The sequence below is a fragment of the Lolium perenne genome, chromosome 4 (assembly GCF_019359855.2).
Source record: "Lolium perenne isolate Kyuss_39 chromosome 4, Kyuss_2.0, whole genome shotgun sequence".
In the NCBI taxonomy this organism is placed as follows: domain Eukaryota; kingdom Viridiplantae; phylum Streptophyta; class Magnoliopsida; order Poales; family Poaceae; genus Lolium; species Lolium perenne.
In genome coordinates, this window is record NC_067247.2 from 270287142 (window position 1) to 270311618 (window position 24477).

Sequence of the window (24477 nt, forward strand, 5' to 3'; positions counted from 1 at the left end):
TATGGAACTCCCTCAAGGAGAGATATGACCAACAAAGAGCGGTTATGTTGCCGGAAGCCGAGAGAGAATGGTCTCTCATAAGGTTCCAGGACTTTAAGTCCGTTGCGGCATATAATTCTGCCGTGCATAAAGTTAACTCCAACCGAGATTTTGCAACAAGCAAGTTTCGGATGAAGATTTAATCGAGAAAACCTTATGCACTTTCCATCCCTCGATGAGGATATTGCAACAGCAATATCGTCAACACAAATACACGAAGTATTACGAGCTTATATACACATTACTTTAGGCCGAGAAGCATGATGAACTTCTCATGAAAAATCACAATGCTCGCCCAACGGGTGCCATGCCGATCCCTGAAGCACATTCTAATGCTCATTTTACTAATAAATTCGGAAACCGTAAGAGGAACTTCCGAAAATTCAAGGGAAAGTGGAAAAACAATGGTCAAAAGACCAATGGTCAATTTAAGGGGAAAGGTCATTTCAAGAGAAATGATCAAAATGACAACTCTCAAACTTGTCAAAGGTGTGGATGTGCGAATCATCGTACAAACAAATGTCGTATTCCCAAGCACCTAGTGGATCTATACATGAAGTATGGAGGAAAAGGGAAGCAAGTTCATGGAAATAAGGCTGAAGCTCACTTCAATGCCATTGACGACAACCCTCAAGCTAGTCCTTCTCAAAGTGCTATTGAAGAATTCAAGGCAAAGGACAACATCATCCTCGATGAAGACATGCTTGTGGACTACACCCAAGATGTTTTTGGAGACCTCAATTGATCTCCTAAACAATTGATGTCACTTAGCTATTTAAATACTACGATATGTTATATAATGTATAACAATAAGTAGAATAAAGTCTTTCAGACTACATGTATTGTATTATGTGAATCAGACATAATATTGTAATGTATTTATATTTCGAATATGTAATATATATACTATGTATGTAATTTGATGAATATATGAATAAAATAAATTTATTCTAAAATATTCTCTTTCTATTTTTAGAAATTTACGGGAAAAATCCGATGGAAGAAGAATTATGTTTAGTGGATAGTGCTACTACTAACACAATTTTAAGGGAAACAAAATACTTCCAAACTCTTACTAAGAGAAAGGAAGATGTTATGACTATAACTGGGAGTAACAAAGCAATAATTGGTTCAGGAAGAGCCACATTCACACTTCCTATGGGTACTACTATTGTAATTCAGAATGCGCTCTTGTATCCTGAATCAACACGTACCCTTATAAGTTTCAAAGACATCCGATCAAATAATTTCCATCTTAAAACTGTTAAGATGGATAAGAAAGAATATTTGCTTTTAACAAAAAGCGACGGATATGAGGAACAAACTCTTGAAAAATTCCCTTCATTTTCTTCCGGATTATACTTTACATACATTAAACCCGTACCTTATGTTGCGTACAAAATAATTTTTCAAAATCTTGATAAATTCAAGACTTGGCATGATCGCCTTGGTCATCCTGGAATAGGTATGATGAGAAAAATTATAAGCAATTCTATTGGTCATAATTTACCAATTAAAAGATTTCCCAAGTCATCAGATTTTGTATGCACCGCATGTGCTACCGGGAAATTAATTATTAGGCCATCCTACCTCAAAGTTAAAAATGAGTCACTTAATTTTCTTGAAAGAATTCAAGGAGATATATGTGGTCCAATACAACCTTTATCTGGACCATTTAGGTACTTTATGGTGCTAATTGATGCATCTACTAGATGGTCACATGTGTGTTTATTATCAACACGTAACCATGCCTTTGCCAAATTAATATCTCAAATTATCAAATTAAGAGCAAATCATCCTGAACACAGGATTAAAACAATAAGAATGGATAATGCGGCTGAATTCAGTTCACGCGCATTCAATGATTATTGTATGGCCTTAGGCATTCATCTAGAACATTCTGTACCTTATGTTCATACTCAAAATGGATTGGCTGAATCTTTAATCAAAAGAGTAAAATTAATTGCTAGACCATTGTTGCAGAATTGCAATTTACCAACCTCTTGTTGGGGACATGCGGTTTTACACGCCGCAGATCTGATACAAGTCAGACCAACTGCATATCATGAAACTTCCCCATTTCAAATAGTACGAGGCAATCAGCCAAGTATTTCCCACCTGCGAAAATTCGGTTGCGCTGTATACGTACCGATATCACCACCGCAGCGTACCTCCATGGGACCCCATAGAAAAATTGGAATCTATGTGGGATATAAATCTCCGTCAATTATAAAATATTTAGAACCCCTAACAGGGGACCTGTTTACAGCCCGGTACGCTGATTCAATTTTTGATGAGGATCATTTCCCGGCATTAGGGGAGAAACAAACCACAAAGAATGCCAGGAAATAGATTGGAATGTAACAGCATCCAATCCTTAGATCCACGTACTAAAGAATCTGAATCTGAAGTTCAGAGAAATAATAGATTTGCAACACTTTGCAAATAACTTGCCAGACGCATTTACTGATCACAAAGGTGTCACTAAATCATATATCCCTGCAGTCAATGCACCAGAACGAGTAGAGGTACCAAATAAAACTACTCAACTCCCAATTGCAAATAAAAGGGGGAGAAATCTGGTCTCAGGGGAAAAGGCTTCTCCAAAGCCACCGCGGAAACAAAGAAAATGTATGACGGTAAATGCAAATCAACCTGAAGTTGATAGACACCAAGATGATGTTCAACATCAAGAACCTAGCATAAATGTGCACACAAATTCTATTGCTGGGACATCGAAACAACCAGACTCCGTTGTTATGGGAAATCACACGGTGCCTGAAGAAACTAATGAAATTTCCATAAACTATATCGATTCGGGAGAATCATATAATAGAAAGACTACAATTGTCGACACATATTTCTCCTCTAAAATTGCTAAAGCCCTTCAACTGGATCCAGAGCCAAAATCTATGAAAGAGTGCCTGAAGCGCTCGGATTGGCCTAAATGGAAGGAGGCAATTGAGGCAGAATTGCGCTCGCTTAATAAAAGAGAGGTATTCTCTAAAGTAATACCTACTCCTCAAAAAGTCTTCCCTGTGGGAGCTAAATGGGTTTTCGTTCGAAAAAGGAACGAAAATAATGAGGTGGTGAGATATAAAGCGAGACTAGTAGCACAAGGGTTTACGCAGAGACCCGGTATCGACTACGACGATACATATTCTCCTGTAATGAGTGGAATTACGTTTCGATACTTAATATCATTGGCAGTACAAATGAATTTATCAATGCAGTTAATGGATGTAGTGACCGCATATCTATATGGGTCACTCGATGCGGATATTTATATGAAAGTCCCTGATGGACTTAAAATCCCTAATCCAAATATAAATCGCAACATGTATTGTGTAAAATTACAAAAGTCACTCTATGGCTTAAAGCAGTCGGGTAAAATGTGGTATAACCGGCTTAGTGAGTTCCTTCTTCAAAAAGGATACTCAAATAATGATGATTGCCCATGCGTTTTCATTAAGAAATCCTCAAAAGGATTTTGCATCATCTCAGTTTATGTTGATGACCTCAACATCATTGGTAACGCGACAGATATATCTGTAGCACGCAATCATTTAATGACGGAGTTTGAGATGAAGGATTTGGGAAAAACCAAATTCTGCTTAGGTTTACAACTTGAGCATCTTCCCTCAGGAATACTCGTTTATCAGCCCGCATATATTCAGAAAGTTTTGGAAAAATTCAATATGGATAAATCATATCCATCCAAAACACCCATGGTCGTTAGATCCCTTGATATGGAAAAGGATCCCTTTAGACCTAGGGTGATAACGAAGATGTATTGGGACCTGAGTTTCCATATCTTAGTGCGATAGGAGCACTAATGTACCTTGCTAATTGTACTAGGCCAGATATTGCCTTCGCAGTAAATTTATTGGCTAGACATAGTGCAGCTCCAACAAAACGCCATTGGGCTGGAGTGAAGAATATCTTCAGGTATTTACAAGGTACCAAAGATCTTGGTTTATTCTATAAGAAGAATCAAGATATGACTTTGACTGGCTATACTGATGCCGGCTATCTTTCTGATCCCCATAATGCTAGATCACAAACTGGATTTGTATTTTTATTCGGTGGAACTGCTATCTCATGGAAGTCAACTAAACAAACTCTAGTAGCAACTTCCACTAACCACTCTGAAATAATTGCATTATATGAAGCTTCACGTGAGTGTGTATGGCTTCGCAGAGTGATTAATCATATCCAGACCTCATGCGGCATAGGTTCATTAGAATCACCAACTATTATCTATGAAGATAATGCTGCATGTGTTGCTCAAATGCATATGGGATATATTAAAAGTAATATCACAAAACATATTGCTCCAAAGCTGTTCTTTCCTCATGAATTACAGAAAAATGGAGAAATTGATATTTTGCAAACAAAATCATGTGACAATCTTGCAGATTTGTTCACTAAGTCTTTACCATCAGCTGCATTTCAAAAATGCATTCATGGTATTGGTATGAGACGACTTAGAAATTTGCAAGGTTCAGGGGGAGAAATCTCCCAGGACTAACTTACTATTTATCATCCGATAGTAATATATTGTACTCTTTTCCTTATGAGTTCTCCAACGGATTTCTCATATAGGTTTTAATGATACAATTATTATACCAACGGTATATCAAATTTCTATATTTCTCTTTATATTTTCCAACAGGATCTTGGAGAACAAATAGTACAAGATTGAAGATTCTCAAAGTTTCAAGATTAAGGACTATCAAGATTTCCGACACAACATTATGAAGAGTTCAATATCTTGAAGACAGCAATGTCCAAGGGGGAGTGTTAGGAAATATTGTGGCTAGAAGTTAGCGTCAGTTGTAGGCTAATGTAGCAGTTAATATTTCCCTTAGGATAACTGCTTGCAGTTAATATTTGTCCATTGCAAATCCTAGCGTTGTCTAAACGCAACCATCCCGAAGGGATGCATGTAAACCGACTATGTACTCACGACTGTTGGGGTACTATAAATACCCCACGTCCCTATCAATGAAAGTATCCATTCGCTTCAATCTCTCTCTTCTCTCGTTTCTTCTCAAGTAGGAGGGGGGTTTCTCCCTTCGTGTGGTCAATCCGTTAATGTCCTCCCACTCGTGCAATTCCCACCCGAACGTCTGCTTTGTCAGCTCCCCTGTTGACCAGCATCATCACCATCGATGAAAAGAGCAGCCAGCGAGCTAGTTGAGGTCGCCATCACACGGCCGTCATCGAGCGGTGGCGGCGCCGTTGCGCCGACGTGGCGCGCACCGGGAGCGCAGGCGGTGCGAATGGGGCCCTTGCTCCCAAAGCAGGTCTCGCTCGCAAATGCATCGTCCTCCTAATTCCATGGCGTAATCATTTCTTGTATTTCTTTTCTCTTCCATTGGACGATGAGTCATGGCGCTATCAAGGCATGAACCTTCCCGGCCGTCTTCCGTGCCCTCCCTATAAAATCCACACCTGCGCTGGCTGCCCCTCGGACAACCAGTCTGTCTCGAATTCTCGATCGGTCTGTCTTGGCTGCCGTGCGCATTGGCGCATCGATCTATCAAGGTTAGATTACGAATTTGACAGCTTACTTCCTGTCTTTTTGTTTGTTTGGAAATGGAACATGATCGTGACCTGGGAATTCGGAATCTATCGTGTTTCAGCCCACGTTTCTTGATACTCCCAGCGACATTGCTTCGATGGCGTCGCTTGCTCTGCAGCTGGTGCAGCTGGTGCTGTTCACGCTTCTCCTGCTGCCGCAACTCCTCGTCTCCGTCAGCTGCGCCAAGTCGTGCTTCTGGCCGAGCTCGGCGCGCGACGACGGCGGCTGCCTGAGCTGGCGCGTCATGGTGGAGGCGAACAACGCGAGGGGCTGGCGCACGGTGCCGGCGCCGTGCGTCGGGTACGTCAGGAGCTACATGACGCGGGGCCAGTACGGGAGGGACCTGGACAGCGTCATGGAGCAGGTGTCCGCCTACGTCGACCAGATCGCCGCCGCCGACGACGGGCTCGACGCCTGGATCTTCGACATCGACGACACCTGCCTCTCCAACCTGCTCTACTACCAAGCCAAGCGCTTCGGGTATCTCGACTGCTTTCCAGCCCGTTTCCACTACTAGTATATTTTAGCGTGAGATTGTATTACAAACTTTTTTTTGCCTCGTTTTGTATTACAAACTTTCAAGTAGCAAATTGTTTTCTTCTTCTTCAGGGCGTACGATCCATTGGCTTTCAAGAACTGGGCTAGCCAGGGGGCCTGCCCGGGGATACCTGCAGTTCTTCAGTTGTTCATGACACTGCAAGACAAGGGATTCAAGCTCTTCCTTCTCTCCGGGAGGGACGAGGAGACCCTAGGCTCGTGCACGTCCGAGAATTTGGAGTCAGAGGGCTTCTCAGGGTACGAGAGGCTCCTGATGAGGTACAGTAGGTGTTAACTACCAACACACGCACTCGAGTTTGATAATTGATTCGAGTATGAATCTGAAGCAAACATTGCTGCTAGTAATCAATTCAGAGATAAGATCGATCTGTAACTGTAACGCGCCACCATGTTTTTGCAGAACTCCTGATTACCGGGGGCAGAGCTCGTCGGTGTTCAAGTCGGCGATGAGGAAGCAGCTGGTGGACGAGGGCTACAGGATCCGCGGCAACGTCGGGGACCAGTGGAGCGACCTGCAGGGCGACAACGTCGGTGACCGTGTGTTCAAGATACCAAACCCGATGTACTTCGTGCCGTGACCGTGAAACAGCGGATCGCCGGCGTCCGGCGTTGTGGCTGTGCCTGCCTAACTAATTCGTCAGGCAGATTAGTGCAGATTAACGAAATCAGTGTTCAAGGGGTCTTGTAAACAAACGGCCGAAATGTGGCAGAACAAGCGAAGGACTTAAAAGTGCAGTGCACCCTCTAATCGAACAAATTCTGGTGTCATTTATTTTCATGCCATTCGCTAGTTGGATATGAACGATAATCGGACTATGTAGACGGTATTCAGAATTAACAGGCGCACGGACCAGTTCAGGGTTTACGCGTAATGCATCAGCTTCTTTTTTTAAGGGACAACAGCCTCCACATTAATGCATCATCTTTTTTTTTTGAGGTATAGAGTGGCTCTTTATTCATTAATCAACAACGGAATACAAAAACCTTCAGGTGGCTGAAGTAGCCAAACCTGTCTACCAGTAGTGCTAGAAACAAAACTACAGGCCACTCTATGAGCTTCTGAATTTGAAGCCCTGTTTTCATGTCTAAAACGAACATCGGAGAAGCTAGAAGCTTTCACCTTGATCTCTCTTGTCACCATACTATAGCTGCCTCCGAAGTCACCATGAATGTTGTTAATGACTTGGAGACAGTCTGACGCCACCACCATTTTCTGGATGTTGAGGTCCTCCACCAGGGCAGCGCTTCCCAACAGGCCAAGGCCTCTAAGATGGCCGGATCAGAGCAGCCACCACTAGGGCTGAGGCACCCAGGAACACTCCTCCTGCACTTCTGCATACTACACCCAGAGCTCCACCTCCGGTGTTCTTCGCCACCGCAGCGTCGATATTGAACTTTGCAAAGCCCTCCGGCGGTGCAATCCAGCGAGGATGAGATGATCTGACCCCTGGCGTGCCCTTGGCTGCTGAGGGGTAGACGATCGACAAATCTCGCATGTACTTCTCCACAAAACATGGGTCGTTAGCGGGCTCTGAAACTCACCATCGAATATGATCTTCCTCCGAGCGAACTAGATGGCCCACAGCGTGACCGCCATGATCGCGAGCTCCTCCTTTGACAGTGTTTCCAACATAAGAAACATCCACTGTCTAGCACTCGTCTCAGCCGATCTCACCATATGCTCAAGCAGTTCTTCCTTTGCCAGTGCCCAGACACACCTGGCCACATTGCACTCGATGAGAGAATGCCGCCAAGAGTCTTGTGCCCCACATAAAGAACAAGCACTCGTCTCCGCCATGCAACGCTTATTGCGAACGTCGCCTGTAGGGAGGGACTGGTGTGCCAGCCTCCATAAGAAGATCCTTACTTTAGAAGGGACCTGCGCCTTCCACAGCCGCTGCCAAGATTTCTCCTCCCTCACTCCATTCGACCCAGCTGGCCGCTCATCGAGCCAATCTTCTCTCCTTTTTTTCGTTTGGACTAGCAGCCTATATACTGATCTTACTGAGAGAACTCCCGTTTTCTCATAATGCCACGCCCACGCATCTTCCATCCTTCGTGTCCTCAAAGGGATGGACCGTATGACCTCAATATCCATTGGAAGGAAATGTTGTTCCAACAGATCACTCTTCCATGTCGCCGACGTATTGTCAATAAAAGAAGATACCCGAGGGAGTGGATCTCTCTTCAAACAGGCCGTTGGTCGTAGCATGAAATCACGAGGCAACCAGTTATCATTCCATGCGTTGGTAGATTCACCAGCGCCTATTCTTTTGATCCAACCTTGCTTCATCGTGTCCCGGCCCTCCACTAACGCACGCCACACCTGGGACGGCGTCGAGCCAACGGTGGCTTGCAGAAAGTCTGAGAACGGATAATATACAACCTTCAGAACCCGTGCGCTTAAGGACATTGGATTCTGTAGTATGCGCCATGCTTGACGCGCCAGCATCGCCAAGTTGAATAACTCCATATCGCGGAAGGCTAGTCCGCCAGAGAATTTTGGGGAGCACATCGCCTCCCAAGACACCCAAGCTGTTTTGCGCCGGCCATTCTTGCTGCCCCACCAGAAGCTTCGTAACATAGCATTGATGGATTTCCAGAGACCTCGTGGTAATTTGAAACAGGACATAGAGAAAACAGGGATTGCCTATGCCACTGCCTTGATGAGGACTTCCTTGCCCCCTGAAGCAAGAAATTGCTCCAAATATCCTTGGACCTTTTTCCAAACACGGTCCTTGAGGTACTTAAATACCCCAATTTTTGATTTACCAACATCCGAAGGCATACCCAAGTATTTCTCATTCAGTGTCTCATTGGGGACATTCAGAGAAGCCTTGATGAGTTGCCTCGTATCTTCGGGACAACCTTTGCTAAAAAACACCGAGGATTTGTCCAGGTTCACATGCTGTCCTGATGCATTGCAATAGGCATCCAACAAGCCAGAAACTTCCTTAGCTCCCTCTACACTGGCTTTGACAAACAGCAGGCTATCATCCGCGAAGAGGATGTGGTTTACTGCAGGAGCTGTGGCTGCCACCTTGATCCCTTCTAGATGCGAAGAACGAAGACTTTGTTTAAGGAGGCCTGAGAGGCCCTCTGCTGCAATCAAAAAGAGATAGGGGGATATCGGATCGCCTTGGCGGAGACCTTTCGACGGCTTGAAAGACTCCAGAGGTGCACCATTAAAAAGAACCGAGAATGAGACTGAGGATACCAGGCTCATAATCAAGTTCACCCAACGGGTATGAAAACCCATGCGAAGCATGATGGCTCGTAGATAGCACCATTCGACCCTATCATACGCCTTCCGCATGTCCAGTTTGAGGGCACAGTGTCGATGTTTCTTGGCATCATTCCTCTTCATAAAATGCAGGCACTCATAAGCCGTGATTATATTGTCCGTGATCAACCTCCCAGGGACAAACGTGGACTGCTCCTCTGAAATGATCTCAGGAAGGATAAACTTCAACCTGTTTGCAAGAACCTTCGACACGATCTTATAAATCACGTTACATAGGCTTATTAGGCGGAACTGTCTGATACGTCTCCGACGTATCGATAATTTCTTATGTTCCATGCCACATTATTGATGATATCTACATGTTTCATGCACATTATATGTCATATTTATGCGTTTTCTGGAACTAACCTATTGACGAGATGCCGAAAGGCCAGTTGCTGTTTTCTGCTGTTTTTGGTTTCAGAAATCCTAGTAAGGAAATATTTTCGGAATCGGACGAAATCAACACCGAAGATCTTATAATTCCCGGAAGCTTCCAGAGCACCGGAGAAAGGCCAGAGGGGAGCCAGGGGGCCCCACCCCACAGGGCGGCGCGGCCCAAGGGGGGGCGCGCCCCCCTAGTGTGTGGGTCCCCTGTGGCCCCTCCGACTCCGCCTCTTCGCCTATTTAGTCGTCCCTGACCTAAAACCTCGACCACGTTCGACGAAACCAGAGAAAACCTTCCAGAGCCGCCGCCATCGCGAAGCCAAGATCTGGGGGACAGGAGTCTCTGTTCCGGCACGCCGCCGGGACGGGGAAGTGCCCCCAGAAGGCTCCTCCATCGACACCACCGCCATCTTCACCAACGCTGCTGTCTCCCATGAGGAGGGAGTAGTTCTCCATCGAGGCTCGGGGCTGTACCGGTAGCTATGTGGTTCATCTCTCTCCTATGTACTTCAATACAATAATCTCATGAGCTGCCTTACATGATTGAGATTCATATGATGATGCTTGTAATCTAGATGTCATTATGCTAGTCAAGTGGGTTTTACTTATGTGATCTCCGGAGACTCCTTGTCCCACGTGTGTAAAGGTGACAGTGTGTGCACCGTGTGGGTCTCTTAGGCTATATTTCACAGAATACTTATTCACTGTTATGAATGGCATAGTGAAGTGCTTATTTATATCTCTTTATGATTGCAATGTGTTTTGTATCACAATTTATCTGTGTGCTACTCTAGTGATGTTATTAAAGTAGTTTATTCCTCCTGCACGGTGTAATGGTGACAGTGTGTGCATCGTGTAGTACTTGGCGTAGGCTATGATTGTGATCTCTTGTAGATTATGAAGTTAACTATTGCTATGATAGTATTGATGTGATCTATTCCTCTTTTCGTAGTGTGAAGGTGACAGTGTGCATGCTATGTTAGTACTTGGTTTGGTTATGTTGATCTGTTATGCACTCTAAGGTTATTTAAATATGAACATTGAATATTGTGGAGCTTGTTAACTCCGGCATTGAGGGTTCGTGTAATCCTACACAGTTAGTGGTGTTCATCATCCAACAAGAGGGTGTAGAGTCTAGCATCTATCTATTTATTCTGTTATGTGATCAATGTTGAGAGTGTCCACTAGTGAAAGTATGATCCCTAGGCCTTGTTCCTAAATATCGCTATCGCTGCTTGTTTACTTGTTTTATCGCATCTTTACTTCTGCAATATTACTACCATCAATCGCACGCCAGCAAGCACTTTTCTGGCGCCGTTACTACTGCTCATATTCATTCATACCACTTGTATTTCACTATCTCTTCGCCGAACTAGTGCACCTATTAGGTGTGTTGGGGACACAAGAGACTTCTTGCTTTGTGGTTGCACGGTTGCATGAGAGGGATATCTTTGACCTCTTCCTCCCTGAGTTCGATAAACCTTGGGTGATCCACTTAAGGGAAACTTGTTGCTGTTCTACAAACCTCTGCTCTTGGAGGCCCAACACTGTCTACAAGAATAGAAGTGCGCGTAGACATCAAGCTATTTTCTGGCGCCGTTGCCGGGGAGGAAAGGTAAAAGGCACTCATACTCCGGTCCCAGGTAAAGTACTTTTCTGTTGCCGTTGTGTGTGTGCTCGAAGCTATTTCCTTTAGATCCTGCAATTGCATCTTTTTGTTTCTTGTTTACACTAGTTAGGCATAATGGACAACAATGAGCTTCTTATTCTATTTCCTGATTTAAGACATGGATGGTTTGATGCGAAAATTAAAAAACCTATGGAACATATTAGTATGAACGCTTTGAACACCATTGTTGCTAATGATATGGAAAATTCTAAGCTTGGGGAAGCTGGCTTTGATGAGCATGATATTTTTAGTCCCCCAAGCATTGAGGAGAAAATTTACTTTGATGATACTTTGCCTCCTATTTATGATGATTATAATGATATTGGTCTTTTAGTACCGCCTGTTATGGAGGATAAATTTGATTATGATTACAATATGCCTCCTATATTTGATGATGAGAATAATAATGATAGCTACTTTGTTGAATTTGCTCCCACTACAACTAATAAAATTGATTATGCTTATGTGGAGAGTAATAATTTTATGCATGAGACTCATGATAAGAATGCTTTATGTGATAGTTATATTGTTGAGTTTGCTCATGATGCCACTGGATATTATTATGAGAGAGGAAAATATGGTTGTAGAAATTTTCATGTTACTAAAACACCTCTCTATGTGCTGAAATTTTTGAAGCTACACTTGTTTTATCTTCCTATGCTTGTTACTTTGCTCTTCATGAACTTGTTTATTTACAAGATTCCTTTTCGTAGGAAGCATGTTAGGCTTAAATTTGTTTTGAATTTGCTTTTTGATGCTCTCTTTTGCTTCAACTCTTATTTCTTGCGAGTGCATCATTAAAACCGCTGAGCCCATCTTAATGGCTATAAAGAAAGCACTTCTTGGGAGATAACCCATGTGTTTATTTTACTACAGTAATTTTGTTTTATATTTGTGTCTTGGAAGTTGTTACTACTGTAGCAACCTCTCCTTATCTTATTTTATTGCATTTTTGTGCCAAGTAAAGTCTTTGATAGTAGGGTTGATACTAGATTTGGATTAATGCGCAGAAACAGATTTCTTGCTGTCACGAATCTGAGCCTAATTCTCTGTAGGTAACTCAGAAAATTATGCCAATTTACGTGCGTGATCCTCAGATATGTACGCAACTTTCATTCAATTTGGGCATTTTCATCTGAGCAAGTCTGGTGCCACTTTAAAATTCGTCTTTACGGACTATTCTGTTTTGACAGATTCTGCCTTTTATTTCGCATTGCCTCTTTTGTTATGTGGGATGGATTCCTTTGTTCCATTGACTTCCAGTAGCTTTGGGCAATGTCCAGAAGTGTTAAGAATGATTGTGTCACCTCTGAACATGTGAATTTTTGATTATGCACTAACCCTCTAATGAGTTTGTTTCGAGTTTGGTGTGGAGGAAGTTTTCAAGGGTCAAGAGAGGAGGATGATATACTATGATCAAGAAGAGTAAAAAGTCTAAGCTTGAGGATGCCCCCGTGGTTCATCCCTGCATATTTCAAGAAGACTCAAGCGTCTAAGCTTGGGGATGCCCAAGGCATCCCCTTCTTCATCGACAACATTATCAGGTTCCTCCCCTGAAACTATATTTTTATTCCATCACATCTTATGTACTTTACTTGGAGCGCCTGTTTGTTTTTGTTTTGTTTGAATAAATTCATGCTTGTGTGGGAGAGAGACACGCTCCGCTGGTTCGTATGAACACATGTGTTCTTAGTTTTTAATGTTCATGGCGAAGGTTGAAACTGCTTCGTTCATTGTTATATGGTTGGAAACGGAAAATGCTACATGTAGTAATTGGTAAAATGTCTTGGATAATTTGATACTTGGCAATTGTTGTGCTCCTGTTTAAGCTCTTGCATCATATACTTTGCACCCATTAATGAAGAAATACATAGAGCTTGCTAAAATTTGGTTTGCATATTTGGTCTCTCTAAAGTCTAGATAATTTCTAGTATTGAGTTTTGAACAACAAGGAAGACGGTGTAGAGTCTTATAATATTTACAATATGTCTTTTATGTGAGTTTTGCTGCACCGGTTCATCCTTGTGTTTGTTTCAAATAACCTTGCTAGCCAAAACCTTGTATCGAGAGGGAATACTTCTCATGCATCCAAAATCCTTGAGCCAACCACTATGCCATTTGTGTCCACCATACCTACCTACTACATGGTATTTCTCCGCCATTCCAAAGTAAATTGCTTGAGTGCTACCTTTAAATTTCCATCATTCGCCTTTGCAATATATAGCTCATGGGACAAATAGCTTAAAAACTATTGTGGTATTGAATATGTACTTATGCACTTTATCTCTTATTAAGTTGCTTGTTGTGCGATAACCATGTTCCTGGGGACGCCATCAACTACTCTTTGTTGAATATCATGTGAGTTGCTATGCATGTCCGTCTTGTCTGAAGTAAGGGAGATTTACCACTCATTTAATGGTTAGAGCATGCATAATGTTAGAGAAGAACATTGGGCCGCTAACTAAAGCCATGAATCATGGTGGAAGTTTCAGTTTTGGACATATATCCTCAATCTCATATGAGAACATTAATTGTTGCTAATTGCTTATGCATTAAAGGGGAGTCCATTATCTGTTGTCTATGTTGTCCCAGTATGGATGTCTAAGTTGAGAATAATCAAAAGCGAGAAATCCAAATGCGAGCTTTCTCCTTAGACCTTTGTACAGGCGGCATAGAGGTACCCCTTTGTGACACTTGGTTAAAACATATGTATTGCAATGATAATCCTGGTAATCCGAGCTAATTAGGACAAGGTGCGGGCACTATTAGTATACTATGCATGAGGCTTGCAACTTGTAAGATATAATTTACATGATACATATGCTTTATTACTACCGTTGACAAAATTGTTTCATGTTTTCAAAATAAAAGCTCTAGCACAAATATAGCAATCGATGCTTTCCTCTTTGAAGGACCTTTCTTTTACTTTTATGTTGAGTCAGTTCACCTATCCCTCTCCACCTCAAGAAGCAAACACTTGTGTGAACTGTGCATTGATTCCTACATACTTGCATATTGCACTTGTTATATTACTTTACATTGACAATATCCATGAGATATACATGTTATAAGTTGAAAGCAACCGCTGAAACTTAATCTTCCTTTGTGTTGCTTCAATACCTTTACTTTGATTTATTGCTTTATGAGTTAACTCTTATGCAAGACTTATTGATGCTTGTCTTGAAGTACTATTCATGAAAAGTCTTTGCTTTATGATTCATTTGTTTACTCATGTCATTACCATTGTTTTGATCGCTGCATTCATTACATATGCTTACAATAGTATGATCAAGGTTATGATGGCATGTCACTCCATAAATTATCTTTGTTATCGTTTACCTGCTCGGGACGAGCAGGAACTAAGCTTGGGGATGCTGATACGTCTCCGACGTATCAATAATTTCTTATGTTCCATGCCACATTATTGATGATATCTACATGTTTCATGCACATTATATGTCATATTTATGCGTTTTCTGGAACTAACCTATTGATGAGATGCCGAAAGGCCAGTTGCTGTTTTCTGCTGTTTTTGGTTTCAGAAATCCTAGTAAGGAAATATTTTCGGAATCGGACGAAATCAACACCGAAGATCTTATAATTCCCGGAAGCTTCCAGAGCACCGGAGAAAGGCCAGAGGGGAGCCAGGGGGGCCCCACCCCACAGGGCGGCGCGGCCCAAGGGGGGGGGGCGCCCCCCTAGTGTGTGGGTCCCCTGTGGCCCCTCCGACTCCGCCTCTTCGCCTATTTAGTCGTCCCTGACCTAAAACCTCGACCACGTTCGACGAAACCAGAGAAAACCTTCCAGAGCCGCCGCCATCGCGAAGCCAAGATCTGGGGGACAGGAGTCTCTGTTCCGGCACGCCGCCGGGACGGGGAAGTGCCCCCAGAAGGCTCCTCCATCGACACCACCGCCATCTTCACCAACGCTGCTGTCTCCCATGAGGAGGGAGTAGTTCTCCATCGAGGCTCGGGGCTGTACCGGTAGCTATGTGGTTCATCTCTCTCCTATGTACTTCAATACAATAATCTCATGAGCTGCCTTACATGATTGAGATTCATATGATGATGCTTGTAATCTAGATGTCATTATGCTAGTCAAGTGGGTTTTACTTATGTGATCTCCGGAGACTCCTTGTCCCACGTGTGTAAAGGTGACAGTGTGTGCACCGTGTGGGTCTCTTAGGCTATATTTCACAGAATACTTATTCACTGTTATGAATGGCATAGTGAAGTGCTTATTTATATCTCTTTATGATTGCAATGTGTTTTGTATCACAATTTATCTGTGTGCTACTCTAGTGATGTTATTAAAGTAGTTTATTCCTCCTGCACGGTGTAATGGTGACAGTGTGTGCATCGTGTAGTACTTGGCGTAGGCTATGATTGTGATCTCTTGTAGATTATGAAGTTAACTATTGCTATGATAGTATTGATGTGATCTATTCCTCCTTTCGTAGTGTGAAGGTGACAGTGTGCATGCTATGTTAGTACTTGGTTTGGTTATGTTGATCTGTTATGCACTCTAAGGTTATTTAAATATGAACATTGAATATTGTGGAGCTTGTTAACTCCGGCATTGAGGGTTCGTGTAATCCTACACAGTTAGTGGTGTTCATCATCCAACAAGAGGGTGTAGAGTCTAGCATCTATCTATTTATTCTGTTATGTGATCAATGTTGAGAGTGTCCACTAGTGAAAGTATGATCCCTAGGCCTTGTTCCTAAATACTGCTATCGCTGCTTGTTTACTGTTTTACTGCATCTTTACTTCCTGCAATATTACTACCATCAACTGCACGCCAGCAAGCACTTTTCTGGTGCCGTTACTACTGATCATATTCATTCATACCACTTGTATTTCACTATCTCTTCGCCGAACTAGTGCACCTATTAGGTGTGTTGGGGACACAAGAGACTTCTTGCTTTGTGGTTGCAGGGTTGCATGAGAGGGATATCTTTGACCTCTTCCTCCCTGAGTTCGATAAACCTTGGGTGATCCACTTAAGGGAAACTTGCTGCTTTTCTACAAACCTCTGCTCTTGGAGGCCCAACACTGTCTACAAGAATAGAAGTGCGCGTAGACATCACTGTCCCAACTCTTCTGGACTTGCAACCTTTGGTATCAACACCACAAATGTCTTATTTATGCCGGCTGGGCTGTCCTCACCTCTCAGGATGCGCAGCACTGCCATTGTAACCTCAATGCCACATAAGTCCCAATGCTTTTGAAAAAAGTGCGCGGGGAAACCGTCAGGCCCCGGGGCTTTCAGAGGATACATTTGGAAGAGGGCTTGTTTAACCTCTGCATCATCAAAGGGTTGAACTAGCTTCTCATTCATCTCCTGGGTCACCGTGACAGGGACAACATTGAGGACCTCGTCCATGCCATTGGTACGTTCAGTAGAGTATAGATTCTTGTAGAAATCTTTTTCCATACTGCTCATTTCTTGCAAATCTTCGGTCAGAGACCCATCGGTTCGCCTGAGCTTGGCAATACGGTTCCTTTTCTTTCTCTTACTCGCTCGAAGGTGGAAAAAACGGGAGTTTTGGTCACCCTCGGCAAGCCATTGGATACGCGCTCTTTGGCGCCACATCACCTCCTCCCTATGATTTAGTTCCATCAGCCTTTTGACAATCTTCAGTTTTTCATGAGAGGGTCCGAGGCGATCAAGCCGGCCACGAAGGAACTCCAGCCGTTTCCTCAGCTCCCTTGTCTCACGTCTAACATTTCCGAAAGTGTCCCGGCCCCAAGTAGTTAAATCACCAGAGAAGTCCTTCAGCTTGTTTTCGAGCTCATGCATGGATATGCACTTGTCACCTTGCCATTTCTGCTCCATTAGAGAACCAAACTCAGCATGGGACTCCCACATGGTCTCGTACCTGAATAGACGCGGAAGTTTGCCTCTCCTAGCAGGCTCAAAGCGCAGCAGTATCGGCGAGTGATCAGAAGCAGCGACCGTGAGATGCTCCAGCACTGCAAGCGGGAACCGCGCACTCCAGCTCGGCGTTGCCAGTGCCCTATCCAACCTGACTCGGCAATATGTGCCACCAGTGACCTTCTTTTCAAACGTCCATGGGTTCCCAATGAAACCCAAGTCCATCAACTCACACACGTCAACAGTCTCCCTGAATGCCTGGATTTGAGCATTACACCGCTCATTGACACCCATATGCTCCTCCCTATGGAGTACTTCATTAAAGTCCCCGATACAAAGCCACGGCAACGGCGATGATGCCTTGATGAACTTTAGCATATCCCAAGTTTTGTGGCGATCGTTGGCTTTAGCCTCTCCGTACACACAAGTGAGCCGCCATGGATCCATATCATTAGGCGTCACAGCAACATCAATATGGTACTGAGAGTAAGGTAAAACATCAATCTTTATTTCGTTGTTCCAGAAAATACCAATGCCTCCACTACGGCCTTGACTGCTAACATCGAAAGCATTATCATAACCTAAGGTACTTGCAAGAATCTCCACCCTACTCTTATGAATTTGTGTCTCCACTACACAGAGTACGGACGGGGCACACTCCCTCGTGAAATCGCGAAGTTCTCGAACTGTCGCGTCGTTGCCAAGTCCGCGACAGTTCCAGAGATACACACTCATTGATCTCGTCGGAGCTCCCAACTGGAGCCCACCGATCCTGCATTCTTGTCCTTCTTGGGTGTTCCACTCTTCCTGGATCTTTTCTGTTCCCTCGATGATGGAGGGGGAGGGGGCGTACCCGAGCGAGGCTCGTACGCAGGAGCAGCATCTTGTCCCCCCTCCGAAATCCAGCTTCTTCTTGGCTGCTTCATGCTCCGCCGGCTCCACAACTCCCGGTGCTTTCCACGCCAGCAGCAACGGAGGGTTTTGCACCGCATTGTCCTTCGCCGGACTAGCTTCCGATAGTGATGCCTCAGCGGAGGAACGCTTCCTGGTATCGTATAGTGGCAGTGGAACTTCATGGCCGCGTTCTCCATCTCTACCACCTCGTCCAGAAGTACGCCCACCACGGCCAGTACCTCGCCCACCAGAATCCTAACCTGGCGGACGGAAATACCATCTAGGTGGTCGACTATTCTGCCTCTTTGCATCTTCATCCTTCCTGAGCTGAGCTCTATTCCAAGCAGTGTCAGCTAGCAGCCAGAGCCCAAAGGGTACTGCACCTGGCACGTGCTCCCCAGTGCCACATTCCTCTTGCACATGGCCCAGAAACCCACACATCGCACAGAAACGAGGCACCTTCTCATACTTCACTTGCATGATTACTGGGGCTTCTCCTTCCGGCCTAATTGTCACAAAGCGGGTCAGGAACTTCCTGGTATCAATCCAGACTCGAGCGCGCACATAATTCCCCCCATCCGTGGGGTTAGCCAGATCAATGGAGATGAGCTCTCCAACATTCGCTGCCAGACCAGCGACTATAGCTTTTTTCCGAAACAGTTCTGGAACATCATGAATCTGTACCCAAGCCTGGATACGGAACAGCTCCACCTCTGACGCTTTCCGACTCCCATCATACTTCTCTATCAGCACGCCATGATCCTACAGATCCACGGCCCCTGCTCGGTGATCCACTGCCAATCGCCAAGACAATTAGCCTGGATAATGAAGCGATGATTCTCCACGTCATGAAAAGTCACCTCTTTCGCCGGAGTCCACGCAAACTCCATAGTCTTCTTCAGCGAGGTCGCACTGAAAGCCTTGGACGTGAGCACACGCATCACCGCCATCCACTTGGTGCTCTCCTTCAGCGCTTCAACCTCGTTCCTTGCCACGAAAAGCCCACCAATCTCATCTCCCTTTAGGTTCAGGCTACGGAGGAGTTCCTCAAGTGACGACTCCCTCCCAGCCCTATCATCCGATCCGCTCGCCTCACCAGTTTCCTTAGCCGCCGCCATTATCCTGATCCGATCTACGCTTCCCCGGCGAGAATCTGCCAAGGCCGGGTAGCCGGACGAGTCGGCCCCTTGATCAGCCCGAACAGAAGACACGCGGGAGAGGCAGATGGCCAGGACGTGGGGGAAAACGAAAGCCCTCTCGACGGGAACCCGGAGATCGCCGGAGAGGTAGGGAAACCCTAGAGGTATTCGATTCCTTGCAATTCTACCAGCGAGCTAGTTTTAATGCATCAGCTAGGTCTGCGCGTGATGCCTACCTCCAGAGCACACATGGGCCTGGCCCGTTAGCCAAAACAGTGAGATGGTTTTTTTGCGGGACAATCCTCGAGATTTTATCAGATATATAATTACAATCAGCTAGCAAATGTTGTGGCACACACTCTCAAGTTTGGTGTAAAAAACAAACATTACTCCCTCCAGTTCTACCTGTCGAGGGTGCTCCTCGGTAATGCTCACCTTTTGGGTCTTAGGGTTGACGGAATCCTGCAGGATTACACGAGACATCGGATACCAAACAAACGAGCAGAGAGATTTACCCAGGTTCGGGGCCCTCGATGAGGTAAAACCCTTACTTCCTGCTTATTTGATCTTGATTAACGAAAATATTGTGTTACAATGGGGTAGCAGAAGGCTCTGGCTATGAACTCGTCGAGAAGGTAAGATTTCTAATAACCTAGCTCTAGACTTGCGGTCGATTTCGCTGCAATGATTGTGTGTCCCTCGGCAAACCCTCTCCTGACCCTTATATTGCGAGCCAGGTCTCGAGAGTCCTGTCGGGTTCGACTAGGTTACAAAGAGTTCTACGTCTAAACTTTCCTTGTTCTTCGTCTTCTTGCCTTGTTCATCAAGTACCTTACTTCAGAACCGACGTAGCGGTCCAGCTTAGCCGGTGGACGATCTTCATGGGCCCCTGGTTGGGCTGTAGGAGGTAGCGTAATATCAGTTGCCCGAAGGGTAATGCCCACATAAGTCGAGTGACTGGCCGAAGTAAAGCTTTGGGCAGGGACTAAAATTGTCATCTGTCGAACGTTCATAATTGTCGGAAGATCTTGACTTTTTGCAAACATAAAAGGTCATTTTTATCGGGTGCACGTCCAGCGCTCCCGATGGGAGTAGCCCCCGAGTCTAGGCACAGATGCATGCAACCGTGTGTAGACTCAAGTTGTACTACTCAAATGTTTTTGAGCTGTCGATGTTTCCTGCAAACTATCATGGTCATCCGATATCTTTTTTATATCGGGTCTTCAATATCTTCGAATATGGTCATGCCCGCTGATAGTACGTAAATGATTTTGAGTAACGTGCCCAGTTTTACTCGATAAATCGATGCTGGTTAACTGCCAATGGCAAGACAACGTTACTATACTCAGAATCAAATCCGTGGGCTTGATTCTGGATCTTTTTTCTAAAATCTTCGAACCTCCAAAGTTTATCGGGTGTGCATCCAGCGCTCCCGATGGGAGTAGCCCCCGAGTCTAGGGACGGATGCTTACAACTGTGCGTAGACTCAAGTCAAGCAACTCGATGCTTTAATTTCTCTCAGATGCTTCACGAAAAATCGATACTTTCTGTGACATCATCAATGATGTTGCCACTGCGGCGGTTTGATTGACAGGACGTGACCTGACGGGCCCACCCTACTTCTGTGTGGTCAGTTAAGAAATGACTAGTCCTTGCGCATTAACCAAGGCGCCTCCTCGATTTCTGCCTGTAGTGAAGAAAATGTCCTTCGCTTATGATGGATGCAATGGCACGTGGTGACCTAATCATAGATCTCTTTTACTTTATAAATGAAAAATAAGAAATTTACTTCCCCCATTCTCCCCTTTCTCAATCTTTTCCCCCTTGTTCGCCCTTCTTCCTCAAAGCTACCACGCCGCAACCGCCATTCTCTGATCTTCTTCCTCTTCCCAATCACACCCGGAGATGGTGAAGAAGAAGAACCCCATGATCGCCGCCGATGCCACATCCAGTGGCATCAATGCTAAGGTTACATCTGCTGCACCAAAGAAGGGCACATCGGAATTCTCCGCCGCAGCGCCTGTGCTGGAGGTCTCTACCGTGGCACCTGCACCTGGCGATTGGCCTGCCTCCACGATGACCAAGCGCGACGAGAAGAAAGCTCGCAGCCTTGGTCTAATTTCTGCTAACGAGGGGAATGTCATTCTTCCAGGTTTGGCCTCGCGCCCTAATCCTCCTGCCGGTTTCACTGTGATGTTTCATGTCATTCTTTTATACCGTGGACTTTCTCTCCCTGCCCATGAGTTTCTCCGGCGTCTTCTTCATGTGTATGAGATCCAATTATGGCAACTGACTCCCAATTTGAGTCTTCATCTTGCTATTTTCATCACCCTCCGTGAGGCCTTTCTAGGCATTGAACCTCACTGGGGTTTGTGGAAAAAAATCTTCTTTGGCAAGCGCTATAATAGTAGTGGCGGTTCTTTTGTCACCGGTGGAGTTGGTTTCGTTGTTCGCAAGGAAGCGAATTACTTCAATTTTCCAATGAGAGAATCAGTTCAAGGATGGAGACTGAAGTGGTTCTACATCAAAGACTCATCTGAAGCTAAAATGCGTCTGCCGAGATTTGTTGATGTTCTTGAAGCCGTGCCGAAGAAATCTTGGAAGAATATACTAACACCCGAAGAAAAACCTATAGTCGATAGATTGTTTGACAAAATTCTTCGGATCAAAGAGTCTGATGGTCAAACTATGATGGGTACCAAAATAGTAGTTGTTTTCTTAAAACACCGTACCCAACCAGTTATGGCTAGAACTCACCCGATGTGGTTATATTCGGGTCCCATGGATGAGACTAGAATAAATGTTTCTGAGTTGTCTGAGAAGGAATTATTGGATGAAGTTAGACGTTTGACCATTTCAGTCAAGAGGACTCGATCCCGCTTCTAGCTCTTCAAGCACCCTTTGATTCTGACCATCAACCAAATGAGGTAACTCCTTTTCCTTTGTTTACAATAGCATTTGCATCCGAGATATGCTCTTCTCCTTTTGTTAAAACATTTACTTTCTTTGACAGGTCTTGTTAACTGCCAAATGTTTTCCGAATGTATCGGATGAAAACCTTGAGGAGGGCGATTCCTCTGTCCTTATGGAGTCCCGTGCCAAAGAAGATGAAACTTTTGAAGATGAAGACAATGATGTTGCAAATCCTGAAGCTCTTTCTTCAGACCATAGACCCTTTGCTGATGACATAAGTGATACAGTGGAGTCAAATCATGACAATGATGTTGATCATACTGCCTTTGTTGATGCAGCTCCGGAGAAGGCTAGCGCCCAAACTTCAAAGAGACCGTCTAGCGGCTTCGCAGACGAGGATGATTTGTTTGATTTGTAAGTTGCTTCTACTGCTCTAGGAACTCTTTTGTATTCGATTACTCATTCTGATTTGAATTATACGCTTATAGCGACGATGGCTTCATAGAGCCTCCTTCGAAGAGGGCAAGGACGAGCCCCAGCAAGCTAACCCCCGCAGGTTCCAAAGCTTCTGCTCGAGCGACATTTCCGGCAGCTCAACTTTCAACAGCCTCTTCTCTTTCTAAAGGGATGGAAATTCCTTTGAAAACTGCTGCTGCAGCTTCTCCTTCTTCTGCCGAAAAACCCGTAAGTGTATCATTTTCTTTGATGATGATTGTACTTCTACTAGCCCCCGAGTCTATACTTGACTAATGGTAGTCGAGTATGGATTTTACAAGGGTATATTTGTTTTTAGCAGGTGCTAATTCTGTCTTCTTCTTCTTTTTATAGGACTTCCAAACGGTCATCACTGCTTTGAAGGGCTTTTCCTCCCAATTCTCTTCACTTGAAGCCGATAAAATTCGACTTCAAAAGGAGGTTGAATCTACTTCTTCAAAGCTTGACAATGCAGTGAAAATGGCTGCCGAAGCCTGTTAGAATGCAGATTCCTTAAAGAAGGAGCTTGATCGGCTGAAGGAAAAGCTGAAAGATGAGGAAAAACTGAGGGTTGAAGCCGAAGCTCAAAGGAACGAGAAGGAAGGCCTTCTTCGCCAATCCACTTTGGCTCTGCTTGGTAATTTTTCAGCATCTTAACTTTTAAGCTTTTCTTTCTTATTTTCATCGTATCTCAATTTTTACTGCTTATCTTCTGCAGAAGCTGCCGACATTCCTGCTGGACCTAGAGGCAAGCTCCCTGATTCTTCTGCCGACGCTCTCTCCATGGCCATTGAGTCTGGTGGTCTTGTAGTGTTCTTCTTCAGAAGAACAAAACTGTTATGTCAAGGCTCCACGCCATGATCTTCCCCAAAGTCGATCAAGAGAAGACGCTGGAACAGCTGACAGATACTTTCGCCGTCGACACCAATGATATTATCGAGGTATTCAAATGTACCTCGCGTACCTAAGACGCTCTCCTTGCTTTCCAGCTTATGATGGGATATGGCTTTAAAGCTGATATGGAACGAATGTCGAAAGAGCTGCCAAAGGACCGAGACGGGCAAATTATTGACGTGAGCCCTTTTAAAGCATCAGCGCGTAAGTGCGCATTGCAACTTCTTGAACTAGTTTCGGCTAACAAGTCATCTGCTGGCCAAAGTTTATCGACCCAAACCCAGGCTCCTTTACTTTCTTCTGTCAACTTGTAATCTTCTCCATTTGATTCAAACAATGCCTTTTGAAAAGGCCTTTTGTTGTAATGAACTCCATATTGGCGATGTTGCCAATATCTTCTTATTTTAATTACAACGTTCCTGTTGTTTTGAATGTACGCTCCCGATGGGAGTAAGCCAATTGTTATCATATATATTCCTTGACACACTTAACGGTGTATCTTGCAGGTGGCTCCTGTACCTTCTTTTGTCGAAGGTTCTTTGGCTAACGATTCTGAAAATGATCGGCTTCAACATATGAAGGTGCGTATTCGTCAGTTGGAACAAGATATGCGTAGCCTCCATGCCATGGTCGCTATTATAAGGAAGAAGGGCGAACTTGCCATCGATGCAGAGCGCTATGCAATGACTGAATTGCACAAGGCAACAGAAAGCTTGAACTGTAAGTGCCTTTTTTGCTTCTTTTAGTTCCCTTGATGCTACCA

At 44.4% G+C, this 24477-nt stretch overlaps 1 protein-coding gene across 1 annotated transcript; it reads left to right on the forward strand.

The window, feature by feature from the left end:
- The first annotated feature begins 5439 nt into the window (after positions 1-5439).
- LOC127348834 (acid phosphatase 1) lies at positions 5440-7002 on the forward strand. Its single transcript, XM_051374725.2, has 4 exons — positions 5440-5589; positions 5688-6106; positions 6236-6442; positions 6585-7002. Exons 2-4 carry the CDS (start codon positions 5724-5726, stop codon positions 6760-6762), a joined length of 768 nt encoding a protein of 255 aa, XP_051230685.1. The 5' UTR covers positions 5440-5589; positions 5688-5723; the 3' UTR covers positions 6763-7002.
- Positions 7003-24477: the final 17475 nt, after the last annotated feature.

Coding starts and splice junctions, on each gene's coding strand:
- LOC127348834 (XM_051374725.2), top strand. CDS start 5,724: ATGGCGTCGCTTGCTCTGCAGCTGGTGCAGCTGGTGCTGTTCACGCTT. Junction 6,107..6,235: donor TACCAAGCCAAGCGCTTCGG/GTATCTCGACTG, acceptor CTTCTTCTTCAG/GGCGTACGATCCATTGGCTT. Junction 6,443..6,584: donor TACGAGAGGCTCCTGATGAG/GTACAGTAGGTG, acceptor ATGTTTTTGCAG/AACTCCTGATTACCGGGGGC.